Raw genomic sequence first — 20,641 nt, forward strand, 5'->3', positions numbered from 1 at the left:
GTGTCAAATAAAATTACTAAAAATGAAAAAGGAATTTTTAAGAAAAATCGACAGGGGGTAGGTGCCTAAATTTTTCGATAAAAAAAAAAATTTGAAATCGTTTTAAAAAAAATATTTTTGGCTGTAGGGGTCAATTACAATCATTTTTGGTGAAGAGTCATATCGTCGAAGTCCTACTCATTTCCTGGAAAAAAATTCGAAAAGGTGTGAAATTTTTCAACAAAATTAAAAAATTTAAAATCGTTCTGGAAAAATTATTTTCGGTTGCGGGGGTCAATTACAATAATTTTTTATGAATAGACCTACCCCCGATATCCTACCCACTTTCTAGAAAAAAATTCAGTATGGGCGGAACTTTAAACGTTAATAACTTTTTAACGAAGCCTCCATCAACAAATGAGTATTCTTGATTTTCGTCTTATTTTGGCCTCTAGAATCTTCCATTAAAATTTTTCCCAGGGGTGGCCAAACACCCTGTATATCTCGTAAAGTATTGACCAAACAAATTCAGACTTGTGGTCGTTGGAAAAGTGATATTCCGTACTAAAAAAATTTCTTTTACAGTTTTTTGGTTAGTCAATTCAGTTGTGAGTTATAGGGTGTAAAAGATGGAAGTTAACAAAGAGAAAATTCGGTATATTTTTGATAAAAGCGAAAATGCAAGCCACGCAACTGAAATTGTGAATGGTGTTTATGGTCCCGATACTGTCACAGCCTATTAAATGCAATTTTGGTTTTGTCCATTCCGTTCCAATATTTTCGATGTTAAAGAGCCACCTCGCACATGTAGGCCCGTCATCGAAAATGTCGATAAAATCATGGAAATGATCGAAGTAGATCGACATGTTAGCAGTCATAGCACCGCCCAGGAGCTAAAGATCGACCACAAAACAGTTTTAAATCACATTTGCGTAAAGCTGGATTGAAGCTCGATGTTTGGGTTCCACACGAATTGACGCAAAAAAACATGATGGATCGAATTTCCATCTGCGAAGCCTTGGCCAAACTGAACGAAATCGAATGGCAACAAATTATAATACAAAACGGCACATATTGGAACATGAAAATAATGGATTTCTTTTTCCCCAATCTTATATCTTCATATTACTAGGAAACATGTAAACACGGTGTTTCTAATGGATTGATCCGATGTGCAAAAATAAGTAGAAAAAGAAAGTGTAGTGCTAAAATACTTTTATTGTTTTGAAAGTGAGTTTATCTTTTGACATACTTTATAACGAAAATAATCGTACACAGTTTTTTCGGTGCATTCTACGAAACATGGCACGTTTCGCAAGTAACATGAAACAAGCGAACGTGTCACTGCATAAGTGTCTTCAGCATGTATTCTGCAGAGATGAAAAGTTGACCAGTGTGTACTATTTATAGTATAACCTGCTTCCTATGGGTCCACTTTCCTGGGTTTATTAGGTGGAGATTATACTCTAATTAATAAAAACTCGTTAGCCAACTCGTAATTTCTGCACAGTTATATGCAAGTGAATATAAACAAAACAAAAAAAATGAAATATATTTAAGCACATACATACATGTAATTGGTCGATATAAATTTAATACTTATTCCAAAGTAGCTTTAGAAAAAATTTAATATGGAAAAAGTTGTTTTTATGACTAGTCAAGTTTCTTTGTTAATGAAAACAGTTTAGTCATCCTAAAGATATAACAATTGAGAAGAAGAAGAGTAATGGCTTATCGTTTAGAAACATATAGATAATGATCTTTTTATTAAAGTTTCGACTTTCATTCGTGGTCCTTTTCAAAATTTGCTACAAACAATGTGCATAAAAAGTTATACCATTAAAAATATAAGTGAAATAAGGTCTAGATATGTGTGAATGACTGTAAATTTCTTATTGGTAAATTGAGTCTGATTTATACGTGGTCTATACTACTGCACAGTCACAGTTTGGATTTTAATTCTTATTCCACAGAACACAACCTATCTTCAGTATCCACAATCTGTTTTGTGTTATTCACATATAATTACGCTTCACTTTTTGGCTATTTTTTATAATATAACCTTTTATATACTTTGTTTTGTTGCTGAATTAAATTTTGTGAAAATTTCGTAAGATCTGGAATGAAAAGCGAATAAATGAGATCACTAACTATCTATATCACCACTTCTAATCAGAAAGCCATTAGTCTTCTTCTCCTTAAATAAACTTTCGCCTTATTTCTTCATCTGTATCAATAATTCATAACCACCATAGCACAAAATGGAAACATAGTGACGCAGATGTATAACAAGAGATCGCATGAATTTTTACTTTTGTATAGGTTAAAAAATTCTTACTATATAATTATTCGTAATTGAGAATTATATCGAGTTTATTCCTTATAAATTGAACCATGAACTTAAAAAGATTAAGAATCTTTTTCAAACGCAGTAATGGCAAATCTTTTACATATCAAAGTTAAAGAAATCAAATAACTCTTGTGTCATGGTATGCTAACTTTCTACATATAGAAGCTTTTATGCACAAAAATCATTAACAATCATTTATGATATTTATTCTGAAAAAATGCTTAAAAATTACTTCTATAAAAAATTTCAAATAAGACCAACAAAAATTATACAGTGAAGTAAGGAATAAACAAGTATGAATAAACCAAAGTTTACAGTGCAAGCTATGTGTTTTCGTTATCTTATTTAATTATATGTCACATTTAAGAGAATTGTTTTCTCCATCTAAATGTCAGCTCACGAATATTCAATAATAATGTATTAGAATCTCATTCTCCGAAACAATAATAATGGTTCAATAATAATGGTAATTAATGGTTCAAGTAAAAGTATACGTTCCTACGCTAAGATCGTTGAACTTAATTATTGCACAGAGAAATGAAACACAATAAGATTTGTGGGCGGTGATGTCTGGAATACGGTACGTCGATGCGCGTTGCCTGTTCGTGACGCGTTCAAGTCTAAATGTCCCGGGTCAAGGAAAAAAGAAGGTATTTATTAGTTATCAGGACATCAAGAAATCAAGATTCATATTTCAACTTTAATGAGCCTACTGTAATTATATGTTTGGTTGGTAGTACAGAAATATGAAACAGCATTTCTTTGCATACGGAACGTGAAGAAATATATTCACATACAGTACATCATTACACTGTATTTGAGGATATTAATTCTACGTATTTTTATGGAAACCTGTTGTGTTGTGGGTTTCATTAAAATCCGGGTTTTCAAATCATTACACGAATCAAATTCAACATAAATTGCCAACAAATAATATTCATAATTTTTGTAACTTGAAGAATGGAATCCCAAATCCGTCGAAAGGTTCCGTAATTTAATATTAAAATTTATATACGTCTATAATAAAGTAATTGCTTTGTGAATCATTGAATTCACAAGTTCGATGTTATTAAATAAATCGAATTCAGTCGATTTTCCTTCACCGTGGTAATATAAATTCTGTTCCCGTGTGGACCAAAATTTTTCCTGGTCGTGCTCGAAGCACTTAACGATCACAATTGCAGTGAATATTGAAACGTTCGTTCGGATCGAAGCGCGTAAATCGGTCGCCGTAAGTCTGCCCGGATTCGTGCAATCCGCGAAGTTCTAGCAATGGAAGCCTGTAGAATAGAATTCCTCGCAGGAATTCCATTTTATGCTGCACTCGCCGCGACCCCGGAGCCGATTCGATTCAGTTCGGAGCAATTCATTTTATCGTTTCGATTGAGTAAATAATTTTCTACGCTCGCCGAAAATCTATTACAAATACAAACGCAACAAATTGTCGTTGGCATGCACAACATTGTTAAACACGCGATTCATCATCGCGATGAATAGCAACTATTTTTCCAGTCAAAATACAGTAATGCTTGTCTAAATTTCTATGACCCAGTTTCATCTGAGAGTCAGAATCGAGAGGAATGTGATTTTGTCAACAAAGACGGTGAATAGATATATCGAGAATAAGCAAGAAGGAAATAGTGTACCGAGTAGCGATGGTCTTAGAATTATAAAAATTTTTAGTTTACTTTGATAATAATGGTACCAATATTGATGAGGTTCTGGTGAAAATGAGTCCAAACACTGATATCTGATCTATTCAAAGATATTAATCCATAATATTATATCTAACGTTGTATAAATTATTCTTTTCCCAGTTAATATTTCATACGACATATATTGAATCAATTCAGAGTGAACGCACGCTGAAACGTGATTGTTTTCAGCGCGAAAATCCACAATCAAAAAACGATAAAATGTGCTCCTTTACTTAGCAGAATGAAACGTGCTACTTTTCTTAATGTTCGTTGATATCGTCACGAGTTCGAAACATCCAGCATTTCGTGCGTAATAATTAAATAATTTATTTCGTCGTGTTGGCTCGAACGAAATATTGTTTTCTCTGAAATTTAATATTAATAATTGTCCCTGTCGCGTAAAATATCACTGAAAGAAATGTGTCGCGCTGCCGCGAGAACCGGAAGTCTGGTCGAGCGTACGGTGCCCAGACCGTCCTACTGTTTCAACGTTCGAGTGTCCCTGTTGCTGTCTTTCGCATCGCTCGAATAACAAATATCGCCGCACGGTCGCGTGCACGAAGCAAAAACAATTCTTTCGTTAATTTATTAGCCGTAGATCACCGCCAACGGGTGCTGTTTCGGGTCGTTTTGGGTTTCCCCCGACGGCGGGTCAGGCTAGGACAATTTCGAGGATCAACGCCGTTTCTGGCCATGACATCGCTGGGGAGCGGCACGCGACGTCCGCAGGAGATCGATCGTTAAGGCCAACGCGTTTCGGACGATTGACCGTGCAAACGAACCACTTCCTTTTCCGGATCGCGTCCACGACCTCTGGCGCACGAAACGCTTGAAAGAGAGGGGCTCCCCCGAGGCGTCGAAACGCATGACCGAAGGGTCTGCGAACTCGCAGTTTCCGTTTTTCTAAATTATGTTAGGACGCTACGTACACCCGAGTGCATGTTTGCTCTTCACACGTGAACACGACCTTGTTTCGAGAGATTACATCCCTCGCGCCTGACACGGCTGAAGTTACTGGTGTTTTTAACTTGCACCGTCGTCAGTGTCGCGACCCGTGATCAAAAATAAAAATATTGAATGTTTTGATCGATAGAAAACACTCTTCTAATTAATAATTACGTTCATAGATGTATACAAATCACACAAATCTGAGTAGTTAACGGATAGGATATATTTATCTAATATGTTTTTGTTGTATTTGTAAGTTATTATTGTTTTCTTCTTTCTGAAAATATGTTTAAATGTTCTGTTTTAGTTTTAATAGTTCAAAATTCTCGCATTTAAAGATATGGATAAGTTCTAATGATTCTAATCGTATTACTTTTTTGTCGTATTTTCTAAATCTGGAGAGGATTACAACAAAATTAAACATATTTATTCTTTCATTTTGGATAATTTCGGTGTGAGTCAGAAATAACTCCGACACAGGCTGCGAACTCCAATACAAGGAAGGCTAATGAGCAAGAATAACTCATTCTTTTGGCACTCCCAAACACGATCTTATACTTTGTTAGAAATAGATTAAAAACAAATTATATCTTGCTTGGTCTTATTTTAATTGGAAAACCCTCGCAAATACATTGGTAAAATTTACATTAAAAAAAAAAAAAAAAAAAAGTTTCATTTTTACATTATGTAATATGTATGCATTATTTCATCGATATATGAGCCCAGATCCGGTTACACTACTCAACGTTGAGCTTCGTTGGTGTGTCCAGGGGAGTCCCCTCGGTAGTAGAGATGACTACCGTTCATTTATCTAAGTATTCTTGTATTTCAAATATACAGTGTACAGAATAAATGGGGATCCAAAGCGATTTTTCGATATTTCAATAAGAAAACTATAAAATTTGTTTAAGAAATATTTGAAGGATTGCACATGTAGCCGGTTATTGAGCTAAGTGTTAATAAAAAATCTGTTTTGAAATCGGGGGTCAGATATCAAAGACCTGCGCATCGCGACGCGAAGACACGTTGTCTGACGTGATACCTCCTCGAGGTTCCTATTCCATAGCTGTGTCTGTTGACCTTATTCCGAGGTGCATTCGTAGCATGCAAGTTTCGAAAGGCGAGCGAATGGCGCATCCGCCGCCGTCTGGCGCGGTGTCGCGATCCGCACAATGACACGAGTGCGGCCTCTTCTGTGCGCTTGCAAAACGTGAAGCATGCACTCCTGACACCTCTTTGCGCTAAGGTCGACCGTGTCGAGCAGTCGTCGTCGAAGAAAGGAAGAGAGGAGGGACAGCTGCCAAGCACGGTGAACGTCGAACGAACACGAGAATGTCCCGGGCGAAGATCTCTGGTTCTGCTTCCCCGAATAACTCGTAATTATGGCACCCGACGCCGAAATAGAATTTTCCAGCTTTCGACGAGGCAACGACGTCTCACGTCGAGTCATTCAACGGCCATTCCAATGGAGAAAGATTCATTTTCTCCCCGTCGACATCTCGACGGCTGAATTTCTTATCGACCCGCCTTTCGTACTCGTCTCTCGAGGAAGGCACCATATAATGGACGGAACTAACGAAGTTTAAAACTATATTGCGACGAGTGTGCGTTGTAATTGAGTTCCCAAGGGTCGTTTGACGTTTGTGTTCTTAATGATCGTCCTATTTTCGCTCGACGGCAGCCAGCTCGCGAAATGAATTCTCGCGTTGTACGTCTTTAATCGTTTCACCTAGGACGAGCATATTATGGGATGAATGTTACAAATATTTAACCCTCGCCCGGCCCTCATTTTCCCAACTTAATGGGCCCCTTGTATGCCAAATTTACCCTATGATAAAATATCATAGCAAGTAGTTTTATTTGAAAATAAAGAAATATATACAGGGTGTTCGACCATCCTTGGGAAAAATTTTAATGGGACATTCTAGAGGCCAAAATAAGACGAAAATCAAGAATATCAATTTCTTGACACAGGCTTCGTTAAAAAGTTATTAAAGAATTAAATTAAAAAATTTCAAATCATTCTGAAAAAATTATTTTTGGTTGTGAAGGTCAGTTACAATCATTTTTGGTGAATAGACATACCCCCGAAATCCTACGCATTTTCGAGAAAAAAATTCATTACTGAAAATATAATGTCTGATCATGACTGTCTGTTACCCTGAAAATTGAAAAGTTTCAAATCATTCTGAAAAAATTATTTTTGGTTGCAGAGGTCAATCACAATCATTTTTGGTGAATAAACATACCTCTGAAATCTTACGCATTTTCGAGAAAAAAATTCCTTACCGAAAATCTAATTTGAGGCCAGAGAAATGCTTCCCTGGAACTTCATGCGGATCTTTAAAATGCCATAACTCCTGAACGGATTGGACGATTTTAATGTTTCGAAATGCAAACAACGCGTATTTTGGCGAAGAATATGTAGAGATTCTAACAATATTGAACAAGATGTTCCTTGACACCGTAAAATGAGAAAAACCCCATAAAAATGGTTCAATATTCAAATAGCCATAACTCCTACAATAGTGAATATATTTCAATGAAACTTTTTTTTGAAGTAGAAATCATGGATACCTACAAAAAAGTATTGAACAACTTTTTTGTGCAGTGTCAAACAAATTTATTAAAAATAAAAAACGGATTTTTAAGAAAAATCGATAGGGAGTAGGTGTCTAAATTTTTCAGCGAAAATAAAAAATTTCAAATCATTCTGGAAAAATTATTTTCAGTTGCGGGGGTCAATTACAATAAATTTTGGTGAATAGACATACCTCAAAAACCCTGCTCATTTCCGAGAAAAAAATTCAGTACGGGTGGAACTTTAAACGTTAATAATTTTTTAACGAAGCCTTCATCAACAAATTAGTATTCTTTATTTTCATCTTATTTTGGCCTCTAGAATCTGCCATTACAATTTTTCCCAGTGGTGGCCGAACACCCTGTATATACATTTGTTAAGTCTCTATGAAAATAAAATAATGCTTGCAAGTACCACAACAATGGAATATGAAATAAAAAACTTCTAATAGTTGTGTACGTGTCACTTTACGTTTGTTGTTAAGAGCTTGCATAAACAAAGGAGATAAATAAACAATTGGAGTTCAATGGATAGTTCTTTGATCATTTAATAAATCTAAATTAAAATTTCAATATATCCCTCAAAAGTGATTTATTATTCTATTCCTAAAATAACGTGTGGTAGGAAAAAGTTTCAAATCTATGTCAGTTGTTTATAGATAAAATATCAAAAAATAAAAGGTTATTTGCCATTCCATAAAAAATACTGGAGGGTGGCTCTCCCTTATCTTCTGGGATATCCATATGTAATGCTTAATTTGTCATATAAAACACCCCAGTGTCATGGAATTGTTTATTAACTTAAACTTAAACTGCAATAATACTCATCGAGACAATCATTTATAGCGAGATCCGCTATAACAAGACATGGTTAAGTGCACACATACCCAGCGAGAATTCAAAGCCGATTTTCTCGAAAATCACCAGTTACCGAACACCCTGTATTTATACAATTGAACCACTATATAGAAGAATATATTCAACAAAAATAAGATGGTACGAAATTTTTTTAAGACTAAAAATTCGTATTATATACGCAAAAGCAAGAAAGTTAATGATATCATAAGTTCAGTACCAACTCTGTAAAAAGAGAGTGGATAGCATAAATTTAATTAATATTACACAAATACACTACACTTGACGTTGGCTCAAAGAAATTATATCACGATGATCTAACCTTGTCGTTTCTTTTCTGTTGCAGAGAGACGCTCTTAATCTGGAGCCCAACAACGTGGCAAATTGTGTGTCCAAAGGGAAGTCAGAGGTGATTTACTTCTTTATTTTATTATCGTATTTATCGCACGGCTCGAGATGTTTTGTTCTTTTGACGGAATTTTAATATCGAGGGTATCTAATTAACGTTGCTCGAAACAGAAGCATAGTGGCGACTTAATTACGGAAATCTAAAATGAAACGTTGCGAGGAAAAACACGTGAAAATAACCGAAGAAAAACGTTACGAGGAAGAGAAAAATTTGTACGCATTTTAAAAATGTTGAAAAACGAAAGCAAGTAATGGATTTCTTCGAGTCAAAAACAACGGGCGTATTAAATTTTGTAACGGAACACAAGCTAAGAGTAAAATTTAGTAGATTTAATGAAGAACTTTCGCTCGAAACTGTCTATAAGATTTGAAATAATAAAACGTAACCGTGGTACGCGCATACTGAATATTTATTTTGCACTGTGCGAATCAAAGTAATTTGAGTTCATTTGAAAGTACCGGTATTACAGAGCTTTCGTTACTCTTGTTATTCTTCGTTTTACATGCAAAATAAATGAATCGAAAGTGAAGTAGAGAAAGGAAAGGAACAGAAAAGAGGAATCAAATTTAAAATCACTCAATGGGATTTAACTTTTAGTGAAACCGAATAACGGAATTAAATTTACGACATGTTTTTTCAATCTAAGTATTTATTTTATGAAGCATCCATTTGGCGATGTTAATGTTTCCGGAAACGCTAATAATATTCAGTAACATAGAAGAATTTGTGTTTCAAGCCATGGTAACCTTCTGTAACTTAAATGATACTTGATTTCCAAAAAAAATATTATACGTTAGGACTACTGATAAACACTAATAATAGGATATAAATTGAAAGATTAATTTTTCATAAATGTAAATTTTCGATTGACGTAATAAATTGTGAAATAATGATTATACACTGTTATATTAAATTCATAATCGATCAATATTGGTAATAGGATTAAATCAGACGTAAAAGTATAGATAATGAGTATGTCACTTCAAAGTTACACGGAATTAGACTGGGTTAATTATCTATCGATTATCCGACAGTATTTGATGTTTAACACGAAGTATCTTTCTACTCGTTTTGTTAACTTTATTGTGTATTATACTTTGTTAAATTATGTAATAATTCGTCTAATCTCTAGAATAGTATTTTTGAAGATTCAGATTTTTTATTTCACTGCTATGATAATACCAGAAGTAAATCTTCTCATTATTTGAATCACGCAAAGATTAGTGAAATTAAACGTTTGATCACTGCGAATAAATAATGTCTGTCGTTATTGAGTCATTTTTAACGAAAGTAAAGACCATCCCTATAAAAGTGTAATTGAAAATTGTATCATTAAATTTCCAAGCGTATTCTATAGTTTCACTTTAATCTTTTGCGTTTCTTTTCAAGGGTTATTTATGGGAAATTTTATTTCTAAAAAAACTAGAAATACTTTACCTAAAGCAAAATATGAATTATCATATTTAGGGGTTGAGACAATCCTCTACAAAGCTCACATTTCATTAATTCTATAAATAAAAATATGAATTTGCATAAAGGTGCGTCTAATTATTAATATCACCTTTCCAATATAGATGACACGATAGCCATGTATCATAATCCTCAGAAAAACACAGTTTTCAAAAGACTGAAAGAATTTAATATTCGACCTGTGCTGTAACAACGTTTCATTTTTTATTTCACCAGTTTAAAGGTGCGGGCAGATCTGATGTTTACGATTTTGCGTTCGTTCTTATCGAGGGCCGCTTATAATGATTCCATTTCGTACGCATCGTCGACGTATAAGGTTCGCTGAAATATTCTCTACGCGACGGCCAAACCAATTTATTTTTCGCGCGTCGGTTCGGCCCGAAATACGCGACCGACGTGATCGATCACGGTACAACACTTTGCTTCGATTTCGTTCTATATAATTTTCTGAAAAATCCGTGACCATGCATCGAACTCGTGTCCCTGCGTTTTCCACGCCTCTAGTTCCCACTTTTCTTCGCGCGTACCCGCCGAAAATTCAATTTTCCTCCCCTCTTTTCGCAGCACTTCGACTGCCGGAATCACATAAGAGTGATCCAGCCAATGAGAGACGGCAATCGGCTTTACATCTGCGGCACGAACGCTCATGCGCCCAAAGATTGGGTGATCTATGTAAGTATACGTATGTTTGTTGTTCGTTTTCGAAAACGAAAGAATCGGAAACCTTGAATTGCGGGAAGTTTAGTAGAAATGGAAGCAATTGCTTGAGTTTCGTGGCGCTATATTGTTTCGAATGAGATACAGTGAACGATTGAAATAAATAAATATATTTTATTGAAATACCAAATTCTAATTATCATTGTATTATTCTGAAGAGGATTAAGCCAGGGTATCAAAAGGTTGTCGAGGAAGCATTTAACATTCCGGTTAATTGTTAATTCCATTTGACGTTTTGATTTTACTTGCAAAGTACCAATTACATTTATATGAATATTTTATATTGTTATCGATTGATTGACTGTTTAATACAGTAGGGAAATTTTCTGGTATAATATGTGAAATATTATTATTTGCTTAAATGCTTTCTTATGCGAAATGAAAAGGAGAATCGAATTTCATGAAAAAGATCATACATATAGTTATACTTAAAATTAATTTCAATTTTGCATGTACGGTGGTGCGAATAATTATAAGAATTAAGTGAATTCAAATCGTAAAAAATGCTATTCTATTTCTTCGACTTCATACTTATTATTGTAACAAAAAAGCAAAGTCAGAATCATTATAAACAACATTTTTACGCTTTATACTTGTAGAGAATTGTAATATACATCAACTGTTGTTAAATTGTGTTATAACTTACGTAGATTATATTATGATTTGCTTTGGAACAGAAATTTTTAGAAAGCCTCGAATTTATGAATATTTTTTTTTAATTTCATTTACTATTTAATAGAGTATTCGTTTTATTATATCAATCTTAGTCTTTATGCAAATAAACGTAACAAATATCATTCGATAAATCGTACCATAGGCAAGTTACATGTATAATCCAGGAATTTAAAAAATTGATTTCTTTGAAAAATCTCCTATAAAAAATTTGTATTATAACTTTCCGATTTATCTTCTTTTTTTTGTTTGGTTGTACTACGATTCTGCATTCTGTATACACATTAATACGTTAAAATATTGTACAAAACTGATAAAAGACACTGATGCGATATAATTATTTTTGCATTAGTAAATTGAATTCTTGGAAAAATTTAGATTGCTGAATACTCGATAACTTTCATTTCACGAAATATTTTGTTATTTCGATTTTCACGCAACCTTTCGTATTTTATCGTTTAGTCGAAGCATTAATTTTTCACGCAGAATCTGTCGCAAATACAATGGTGTGGGCGTAATAGTTACGCAGCGGGGCAAATGAATCGTGCGTTCAAGCACCCGTGTAATGAAGTCAAAGAATATATTGGTCTCGCTTTGTCGAAGATTACGACTCCCGTGCGTGTAATAGAGTTTCGCGCAGTAACGTGCAGCTTTTGCGTAGAAACGCGTCGTTCTAGCCCTAAATTTTCCGTCTTGCGCAAGCGTCGCGTTCTTCTCTGATACGTTTCCTTGAAAAGGTTAATCAAAACGGGCCAAGTGAACGTGTAATTTCCTATTAAGGGAATAATATATGCATTTGCCTATATTTACAATTAAAAATAAAGTTTTAACTATGACTAAAGGCAAAGTAATACATATATTTTTCATTTCGATCGTATCACTGAAAACATTCGAGCTTCTGAAGTGCAAAAGAAAGCATGCTAATACTGTATTTTACGGAGAAAGAAAGACCTATCGTGCCAGTTGTGATCCTAATTGTCATCGTTAAAATGAAGATAAATTATAGGATCATCATTTATCTTTTTTACGAAAGTGTTTTCAGTTACACGAAATGATTATAGGAGTGGAACTTTTTCATTGGCAATAACTTATTTAATTTAATTTATTTTCCCTATACTGGGTGTTCAGCCTGGGAAAAATTTTAATGGGAGATTCTGGAGGCCAAAATAAGACGAAAATCAAGAATACTAATTTTTTGATGGAGGCTTCGTTAAAAAGTTATTAACGTTTAAAGTTCCGCCCATACTGAATTTTTTTCTAGAAAGTGGGTAGAATTACAGGGGTAGGTCTATTCATCAAAAACTATTGTAATTGACCCCCACAATCGAAACTAATTTTTTTAGAACGATTTGAAATTTTTTAATTTTGTCGAAAAATTTTACACATTCTTGAATTTTTTTCTTGAAAGTGGGTAGGATTTCGAGGGTATGCCTAATGACCTAAAATGATTATAATTGACCCCAGCAACCAAAAATAATTTTTTCAGAATGATTTGAAACTTTTCAATTTTCAGGGTAACAGACAGTCATGGTCAGAGATTATATTTTCAGTAATGAATTTTTTTCTCGAAAATGCGTAGGATTTCGGAGGTATGTGTATTCATAAAAAATGATTGTAAATGAGCCCTGCAATCAAAAATAATTTTTTCAGAATGATTGAAATTTTTTAATTTAATTTTTTAATAACTTTTTAATGAAGCCTCAGTCAAAAAATTGATATTCTTGAATTTCGTCTTATTTTGGTCTCCAGAATCTCCCATTAAAATTTTTTCCAGGGGCGACCGAACACCTTCTATATATTTTGTAAATTTCGCTGACAACCTACAATATTAGTCGAATTATTGTCTCGGTTAAAAGTTAATAAAGCAACATTTACTTGTTAAAAATACCGCATGTATTTCTAGACATTTATTCCTTGAGATGTAAGAACTGCATTATTTTTTTAAAATAGTTGTCTTTAAAGAACGTTCTTTGATCAAAATCATGCAAAACCATAGGTGATCGCAACTTGAATAATTTGTAGTTCAGTTTTTCCGAGGGTAATTCAGATCTGGACTTTCTTTCCTCTTGCAATAAATAGAAACATTGTCATTGTTAAACGTTTAACGCATCAACCACATAGTTCAGACGTATAACGTTACATATTTGCTGTTTTACAGAGCAATCTGACTCATTTACCTCGCCATGAGTTCGTCCCTGGCGTGGGACAGGGCATAGCAAAGTGTCCTTACGACCCCGCGGACAATTCGACGGCAGTCTGGGTGGAAAAGGGCAATCCTGGGAATCTGCCAGCACTTTATTCCGGTACCAATGCCGAATTCACGAAAGCCGATACCGTGATCTTCCGTACGGATCTCTACAATTTAACTACTGGTCACAAGGAGTTCAGTTTCAAGAGGACGCTGAAGTACGACTCCAAATGGCTGGACAGTAAGTACCCTTCTATCCAGTAATTTCTTCTTCTTAGTCTCAAACGAGGCAATATCCGGGAAATTAGTACTCCGCCTATCGACACGTTTTACGGCAAACGCGAAACCATAACGAGATAGAATCATCCTAATAATACTTTAAATTCGAAATCGTTGCGTATCCTATTTTGAGATATAAATGTTCTTGAGAAAAACGTTGGTCGTAAGAGCAACGATTGGATCTCACTTTATTAACATAAAGACGACGACTCTTCGGGTCAAAGAAACTTTAAAATGAGGGAAAAAATTAAAAAGTTACTTATTATAGTACAAAAGCATTAACATAAATGAAATTCGTTCAGAACAATTTACATGTTATTTTTAATGAAAATAGATTACTCGTTGTTATTTCGTTGACTTGATTAACTAAATATGTACATGTCTAAAGGATGAAAATCGTGTCTTGGATTTCTGACAAACATGGTAAATATTTTTAGCGATTATCATTATTTATTAGGCAAGACAGAGAAAAAGGACATTTATCGTTGAACAAATTTTATTTCGTTTTATTGTACAATAAAGTTTATGATGAGAAGAATGGACAGTATCAAACAAAACTTTGGATAATTTAGATAATAAGAATAATTTATACTAGACTGCGAATGTTTATGCATTTATGGGAAATTTTAATTGTCAAAAAACTACAGAATGCAGTTAATATGCAAAAATATAAGAAATACTTAAAGTAAGATACGAATTATTATATTTAGGGGTTGAGACAACCCTCTACGAAGTTCCTAATAAAATATGAATTTGAATAAGGATCTGCAATTTACTTATAAGAAATAAAATACAACGACGTCCAGGCTTGTTAGTGGGTAAACAATTTGAAAATGTCAACGTTTTAATAAAAAGCGTTGAACTATATTTTAATAAAAAATCAAAGTAGTTTTGTAGTGAGGATACAATAGTTTTCCGAAAGGAAAGGAAGTTGTAAACAAGAAGAGGTTTACTAATATTTCATTATATGTTTAAAATATTGCTTTAAATTGTAGTACAAAACTCGGCACGAATATATGGCATATAAGACTAAATTTGTCACATAATGTCCTACACAAAATCGGATAACACAGTCTCTTAAAAATACTAAAAAAGTATAATTATTACAAGTAATGAAAGATAAATAAAATTAATATTAAGTTTATGTTTTTTCGCAGCCTAAAATAGATATTATATAATTTAAAAAAAAAATTTAATTTCTATTCTTCGTTTCCTCATGTTTGGTTATTTCGTAAAATGAAAATACAGGTAGTCCTCCTACAACACGGCATCCTATAACACGTTTTCGCTCTAACACGATAAGAAAATTGTAAAAACATTTGTACAACACTGTACTTCTACAGCACTGGATAACATGATTTTTGCTTGACATATTTAAAAACTAAATTACCTTAAAATAATGACGCGAAGGAATAATGAACTATAATGGTTTTACATGAAAATATATAAACAAATTATAATTTATTAAATTAAGGTTGTGTTAAATTAAAATAATATTTTTTGTATTTCTTTGTTTTGTGTTATACATACATTTATGTTTTTCATAAAAATTAAGTTGCTATGTAGAATTAAAAAAAAATATTTATTTCTAATAAATTTTCGGAACGTAACTCCCCTTTTTGTACTGGCTTTGAGTCTCATATAACACGGTTTCACACAACACGGCATTTTCTAGGAACCTATCTACCGTGTTATAGGAGGGTTACCTGTACACAAATGGTTTTTCCAATTATTTTTTTGATATTGTGGAGAATGTAGAAATACGATTCAATTTATAATTACATGCAGCACTGTAATTAACGGCCCCTTAGTTCCTGCAACACTTGCCGGTCTTTCATGTTGTCTTGGCTCTGTCCTCGGTCGAAAATTGCGACAACCTGAAAAGCAACACTGTAATTCCAACGAGGAAGTTAACCGCAGACCCATTCGTCATCAATTCGCAAAAAGCTGCATCAGCCTTGAGACGCAGCAAAAGGTTCTCGTTAAGGTGTGCTCGGTCGACAAAGAAATTTTCATTAGAATCCGAATGCGGATTTCCTGAGGAAATACGCGAAAGAGCGAAGGGGAAAAGGCCTTCTCGTTACACGGCGAGACTCTTTGAAGCGAACATTGCAAGAAACACGTACCTCGCTTAAATAGTTGCGTATAAAGCCGATACCACGGCGCCGCCTGTTTTCCCCGCGGGGGCAAAGGACTGACAGTTCCGTCATTGAGCGTGTCGAGGGTTTCCACAGAAAACGTGGAACGTTCCGTGCAAAGAAGGCTGCCGTGGTGTGGGGAAGATAGAAAGCGGTTCTCGAAGGGCAACGCGCAGTATACCGTCAAGCTTTAGAGAGGGTGTACGTTCTAAGAACGAAGAGTAATAAAATAACACCCGGGCCACGATTTTCCCCGACTAAATGCTCGTCCATGGCAGCTTCTCCGAAAAGAGAAAAGGGTCGAGGAAGTCGAAGTTTTTCGCATCGCTGCCCTGGTCGGAGAAACGCCCTTTACATCACCCTGCGCCCCCAGACTCGATCTTTAATCAGTTTTACCGGGGTTCCGATCAGCTAGAGGGATTGCCGCGATCCGCTCCGATTTTTCGACGCCGTGCGAAACATTAGTCGGCATTCGATGCAGGGAAATTGGAAAATGTAGATTAGAACGTGTCCTGTGTACAGGGGATAGAATCTGGTAATCGGATCGAAATACGTCGATGGTGGTTTCGTTTGTTTAGACCGCAAGAGATGCTAATTATGTTTTTCATTATTATTCAGGGAATCTTGTAATTAGTGTCACAACGACAGTATGGTTATTGAACACGAAAAAATAGATTACATATTTATAGAAATAAAATTATAACCTTGTAACTGTAAAATGTTTAGACTGTTTCAACTTATAAGTTTTTAATAAGATTTATGAAATAATCAAATGTAACGAATAAATTTAAATTATATTTTTATTTCACTAAAATTATAATTATTTTTTTTATTTATTAATAATTTTAAATAAATTAAAAATTAAAATTGTTAGACGCATCATTTATGTAGGGATTATTTTAATAAAATCACTCGTAAATAGGTTTTGAAGCATGAAAGGGATAAGATACTGCTTAAACGAATGGTTAACGTTTATTACAAAATAAAAATGTTAAATGTAATACAAGTGACACACTCTCACAAAAATAATTTCGAGAAATTATCAATGGATTTTTTACCATCTTTCTAAAGGCATTTGCATTTCTCTGCAAAATGCCACATTGATTCTTTGGATGCAGGAGTCATTAATGTTGAATCATTTTCTTGTTCATTGCTCGAAAAATTCGATGGCCGTACAAAGCGGAGTCTTGACTATATACCGAGTGAATTGTAGTTTTAATTTTAGAATTATAGGTTTATTTCCACTAATGAGACAAAAGCATAAAAACATCAATTTGTTCCAAACTCCTTCTCAAAACAAATGAAACGAAGAATATAAACACAAACAAGCAAAGATATATTTTCTTAATTCTCGAAGGCCCTTTCTGCATCGAAACCCAGTAGTCGAGGTTCATTAACTCCAAAGTGAATCCGCGTCTGCTGTTTCTTTCTTGCGAGTCGGGCGAGGTACACCGCGAAATTTCGACGAAAGTAACAGCGAACGCGCGTTCCGCCCCATCTCCGAAGAAGAATAATTTAGTCGCGCAGCTTGTCGCGAGACAATTTCATTCGCGCTGTGCGCCGCGAACGTTTCTTACCGCGGCTCGAATCATAAATTCCCGACAAAGTTGTCAATTAATTTTACCTTCATCCGGGGTTGTACCTTGTCTAGAGTAATTCTCTCGCGGCCGAACGACGACGCGCTGGCTGCCGCGGCGCGAAATAATACCAGGCGCAGAGCATAGTTGGCTTATATTTCTCACAAGGGTGTTGTTTGCCGCCCTCCGAAGCGTGCCTGGATTCGACCTCTCCTCGAACCGACCGTGGGGGTTACGAAAGCGAAAAACGCGGACAAAATCTATTTTTCTGACATAACAAAAAAATGAAAATAAAGGTAAATAAATGAGGTATCGTATTCTGTATTTGATTTTTCAAAATTTAATTCCTGTACCCTATAATCAAGCACGGAATTCTAGATGAAATTCATAAATTTAACTCTTACTTAATTCTTTAAAAAATCGATTACTATAACGGGTTACAAATCGACACCTCTATAGGGCGTTTGGCCACCCCTAGGAAAAATTTTAATGGGAAATTCTAGAGGCCAAAATAAGACGAAAATCAAGAATATCAATTTGCTGATGGAGGCTTCGTTAAAAAGTTATTAACAATTAAATTCAAAAATTTCAAATCGTTCTGGAAAAATTATTTTCGGTTGCGGTGGTCAATTAGAATCATTTTTAGTTATTAGACATACCGTCGAAATCCTACCTACTTTTGAGAAAAAAATTCGAGAAGGTGTAAAATTTTTCGTCGGGGAATACAAATTTGAAATCGTTTTGGAAAAATTATTTTCCAATTATTAGCTCTTGTCGCGTTTTTGCTAAAGGTTTTAAAAATTCGTCATGATCTATAAAATTACATGTTTGTACTTAACTTCAACCGAGAAATTACGTCAAAAATAGGTTTTGACCGCGTTTTCTGCATTTCAATCCACTGTACGACGCAAGTAATCAAAATAGTAAATGTTCTTGCTATTGTTTAAGTAATGTGTTATTTTTGTAAATCAAGAAGAATTGATTTGCTATATAATTTAACTCCCCGAACCAATTACGGAGTTAACACACTTTTTATCGCGTTTGGCGTGCAATGGCCCCACTGTGCGACGGCGCGGGGTTACGAAAGCGAAAAGAGTGAAACGAGTCGAGGAAGTACAACGTCGACCCCGCTTTGTATCTTCCCGACCACCCGCGCGCCCCTTGTTCGCAACCCCCTAACCCGCTGGATGCATGATTAGCCGTTTGTTTCGTCGTTTAATTCGAAGGCGGCGCCCTTTCACCCTTGCCCGTTCCAACTGCTCCATTGCCTACGCTTTCCAACTCGGGACGTTACCATCAAGGGCCGTTCCCCGCATCGAGTTTGTCTATTAACAGAGGCGTTGATTAAATGCAGGAGAAACCTCGCCGAGACGGATAGGTTCACGTGCTGCTCATACTTCTGGGCTGCTCCTCCCTATAATGTTCTCTCTTTCTCTGTCATTCGAGATCCTTCTCTCTGCCCCTCTTTTTAGAGAGCGGAGTTCCCGGTAAAGTATGTGCAATGAAGATCGATGCGATTTGCGGGACGGTTGGGAGATAAAGGATCGCGAAGAGAGGATGCGGAACACGGGCAAGATGGAGGAGAAAACGGCTGGTAGATGAAGCTTAACAAGCGCTGAATAACCGACTGACGACCGTCCACTTTCACGGATCCTTGCGCGTGTCAAATGACGCTCAGGCGTTCCTCGTTCATTTGTTTCCTTCCATGGGACGTTTCCGCGTACGAGCGTTCTGAAAGCTCGGTCCTCTCTCTTTTTTCTCTTTACGTTCGTTGGAAGTCAGCGTCCCGGAGAATGCGTGCAATCGGGTTAACTCCTTGACTTACCTCACGGAACGGTTATTTTAATTCATAGAACGATTTGCAGTTTGTTTATTAAGACCGAGGACGCAATAAATCTCGAGAAATTAATTATTTTCTATTAGATTTCTCTACAAATTGGAAATACAGTGTCACGAAAGTCTTCGTACATCCCCTAAAATAGTAATTTTAAAGAAAATAAGTAACAATTTCGTATAATATTATATTCATTTATTATTATGTATGATATTGTTAATTAAACTACATAAAAATTTATTGTTTTTTTTAAGAATATTTTATACAATGAAGAAAAAACGAAATCTGTATGTCACAAAATTGTTCGTACACTAAAATATAAAGGTAATAAATCTAATAAATCTAGTTTTTTGAAACATAATACCCGGGCTTCTCCGACAATATTTTGTTTATATTGTCATGACATCGTGATTTCATTGAAAGATGTCTAACAATCATTTAGCGACAATGAGTGCTTCCAGGAGAGAAACAAGCGTTGAAATGCGGGAATTAATTGTTAAGTTGTATAAGGAGAAGAAATCTCTCCGTGAAATTGCTAACATTGTGGGCAGAAAACATTCTACTATTCAGTACATAATAAAGAAATTCAAAATTCAAAATTCAAAAATTCAAAACTGGTAAATATGAAAATAAAACACGTAGTGGTCGTCCTAAAATCCTAAGTAATAGAGATGTTCGATCTGTACTGCAAATTATACGCCAAGATCCAAAAGTAAGTGCTCCAAAAATAGCCGCAGAAGTAGAAAATGATTTTGGGGAAACAGTACACCTTGAAAATATTCGAAGAATTTTAAGAAAATCTGGATATCGTGGTCATGCACCCTTAGTCAGTGACATCAACCGTTCTAAGAGAATTGAATTCACAAAAAAACATGAAAACGAGAATATACAATTTTGAGAAAGAGTATTATTCACTGACGAAAGTAAGTATAATATTTTTGGAGCGGA

General features: G+C 34.9%; 1 protein-coding gene across 4 annotated transcripts in view; it reads left to right on the forward strand.

Moving 5' to 3' along the window:
- Sema2a (Semaphorin 2a) overlaps positions 1–20,641 on the forward strand; it is a 1,678,677-nt gene that overhangs the window by 1,629,991 nt on the left and 28,045 nt on the right. For all 4 annotated transcript variants that reach the window (XM_076766929.1, XM_076766930.1, XM_076766928.1 and 1 more), the window contains 3 exons: positions 8,756–8,818; positions 10,853–10,960; positions 13,836–14,106. In XM_076766929.1, coding sequence (XP_076623044.1) covers positions 8,756–8,818; positions 10,853–10,960; positions 13,836–14,106 — 442 coding nt within the window. The remainder of the gene's footprint in view (positions 1–8,755; positions 8,819–10,852; positions 10,961–13,835; positions 14,107–20,641) is intronic.

This window comes from Colletes latitarsis, chromosome 6 (genome assembly GCF_051014445.1).
Source record: "Colletes latitarsis isolate SP2378_abdomen chromosome 6, iyColLati1, whole genome shotgun sequence".
NCBI classification, from domain to species: domain Eukaryota; kingdom Metazoa; phylum Arthropoda; class Insecta; order Hymenoptera; family Colletidae; genus Colletes; species Colletes latitarsis.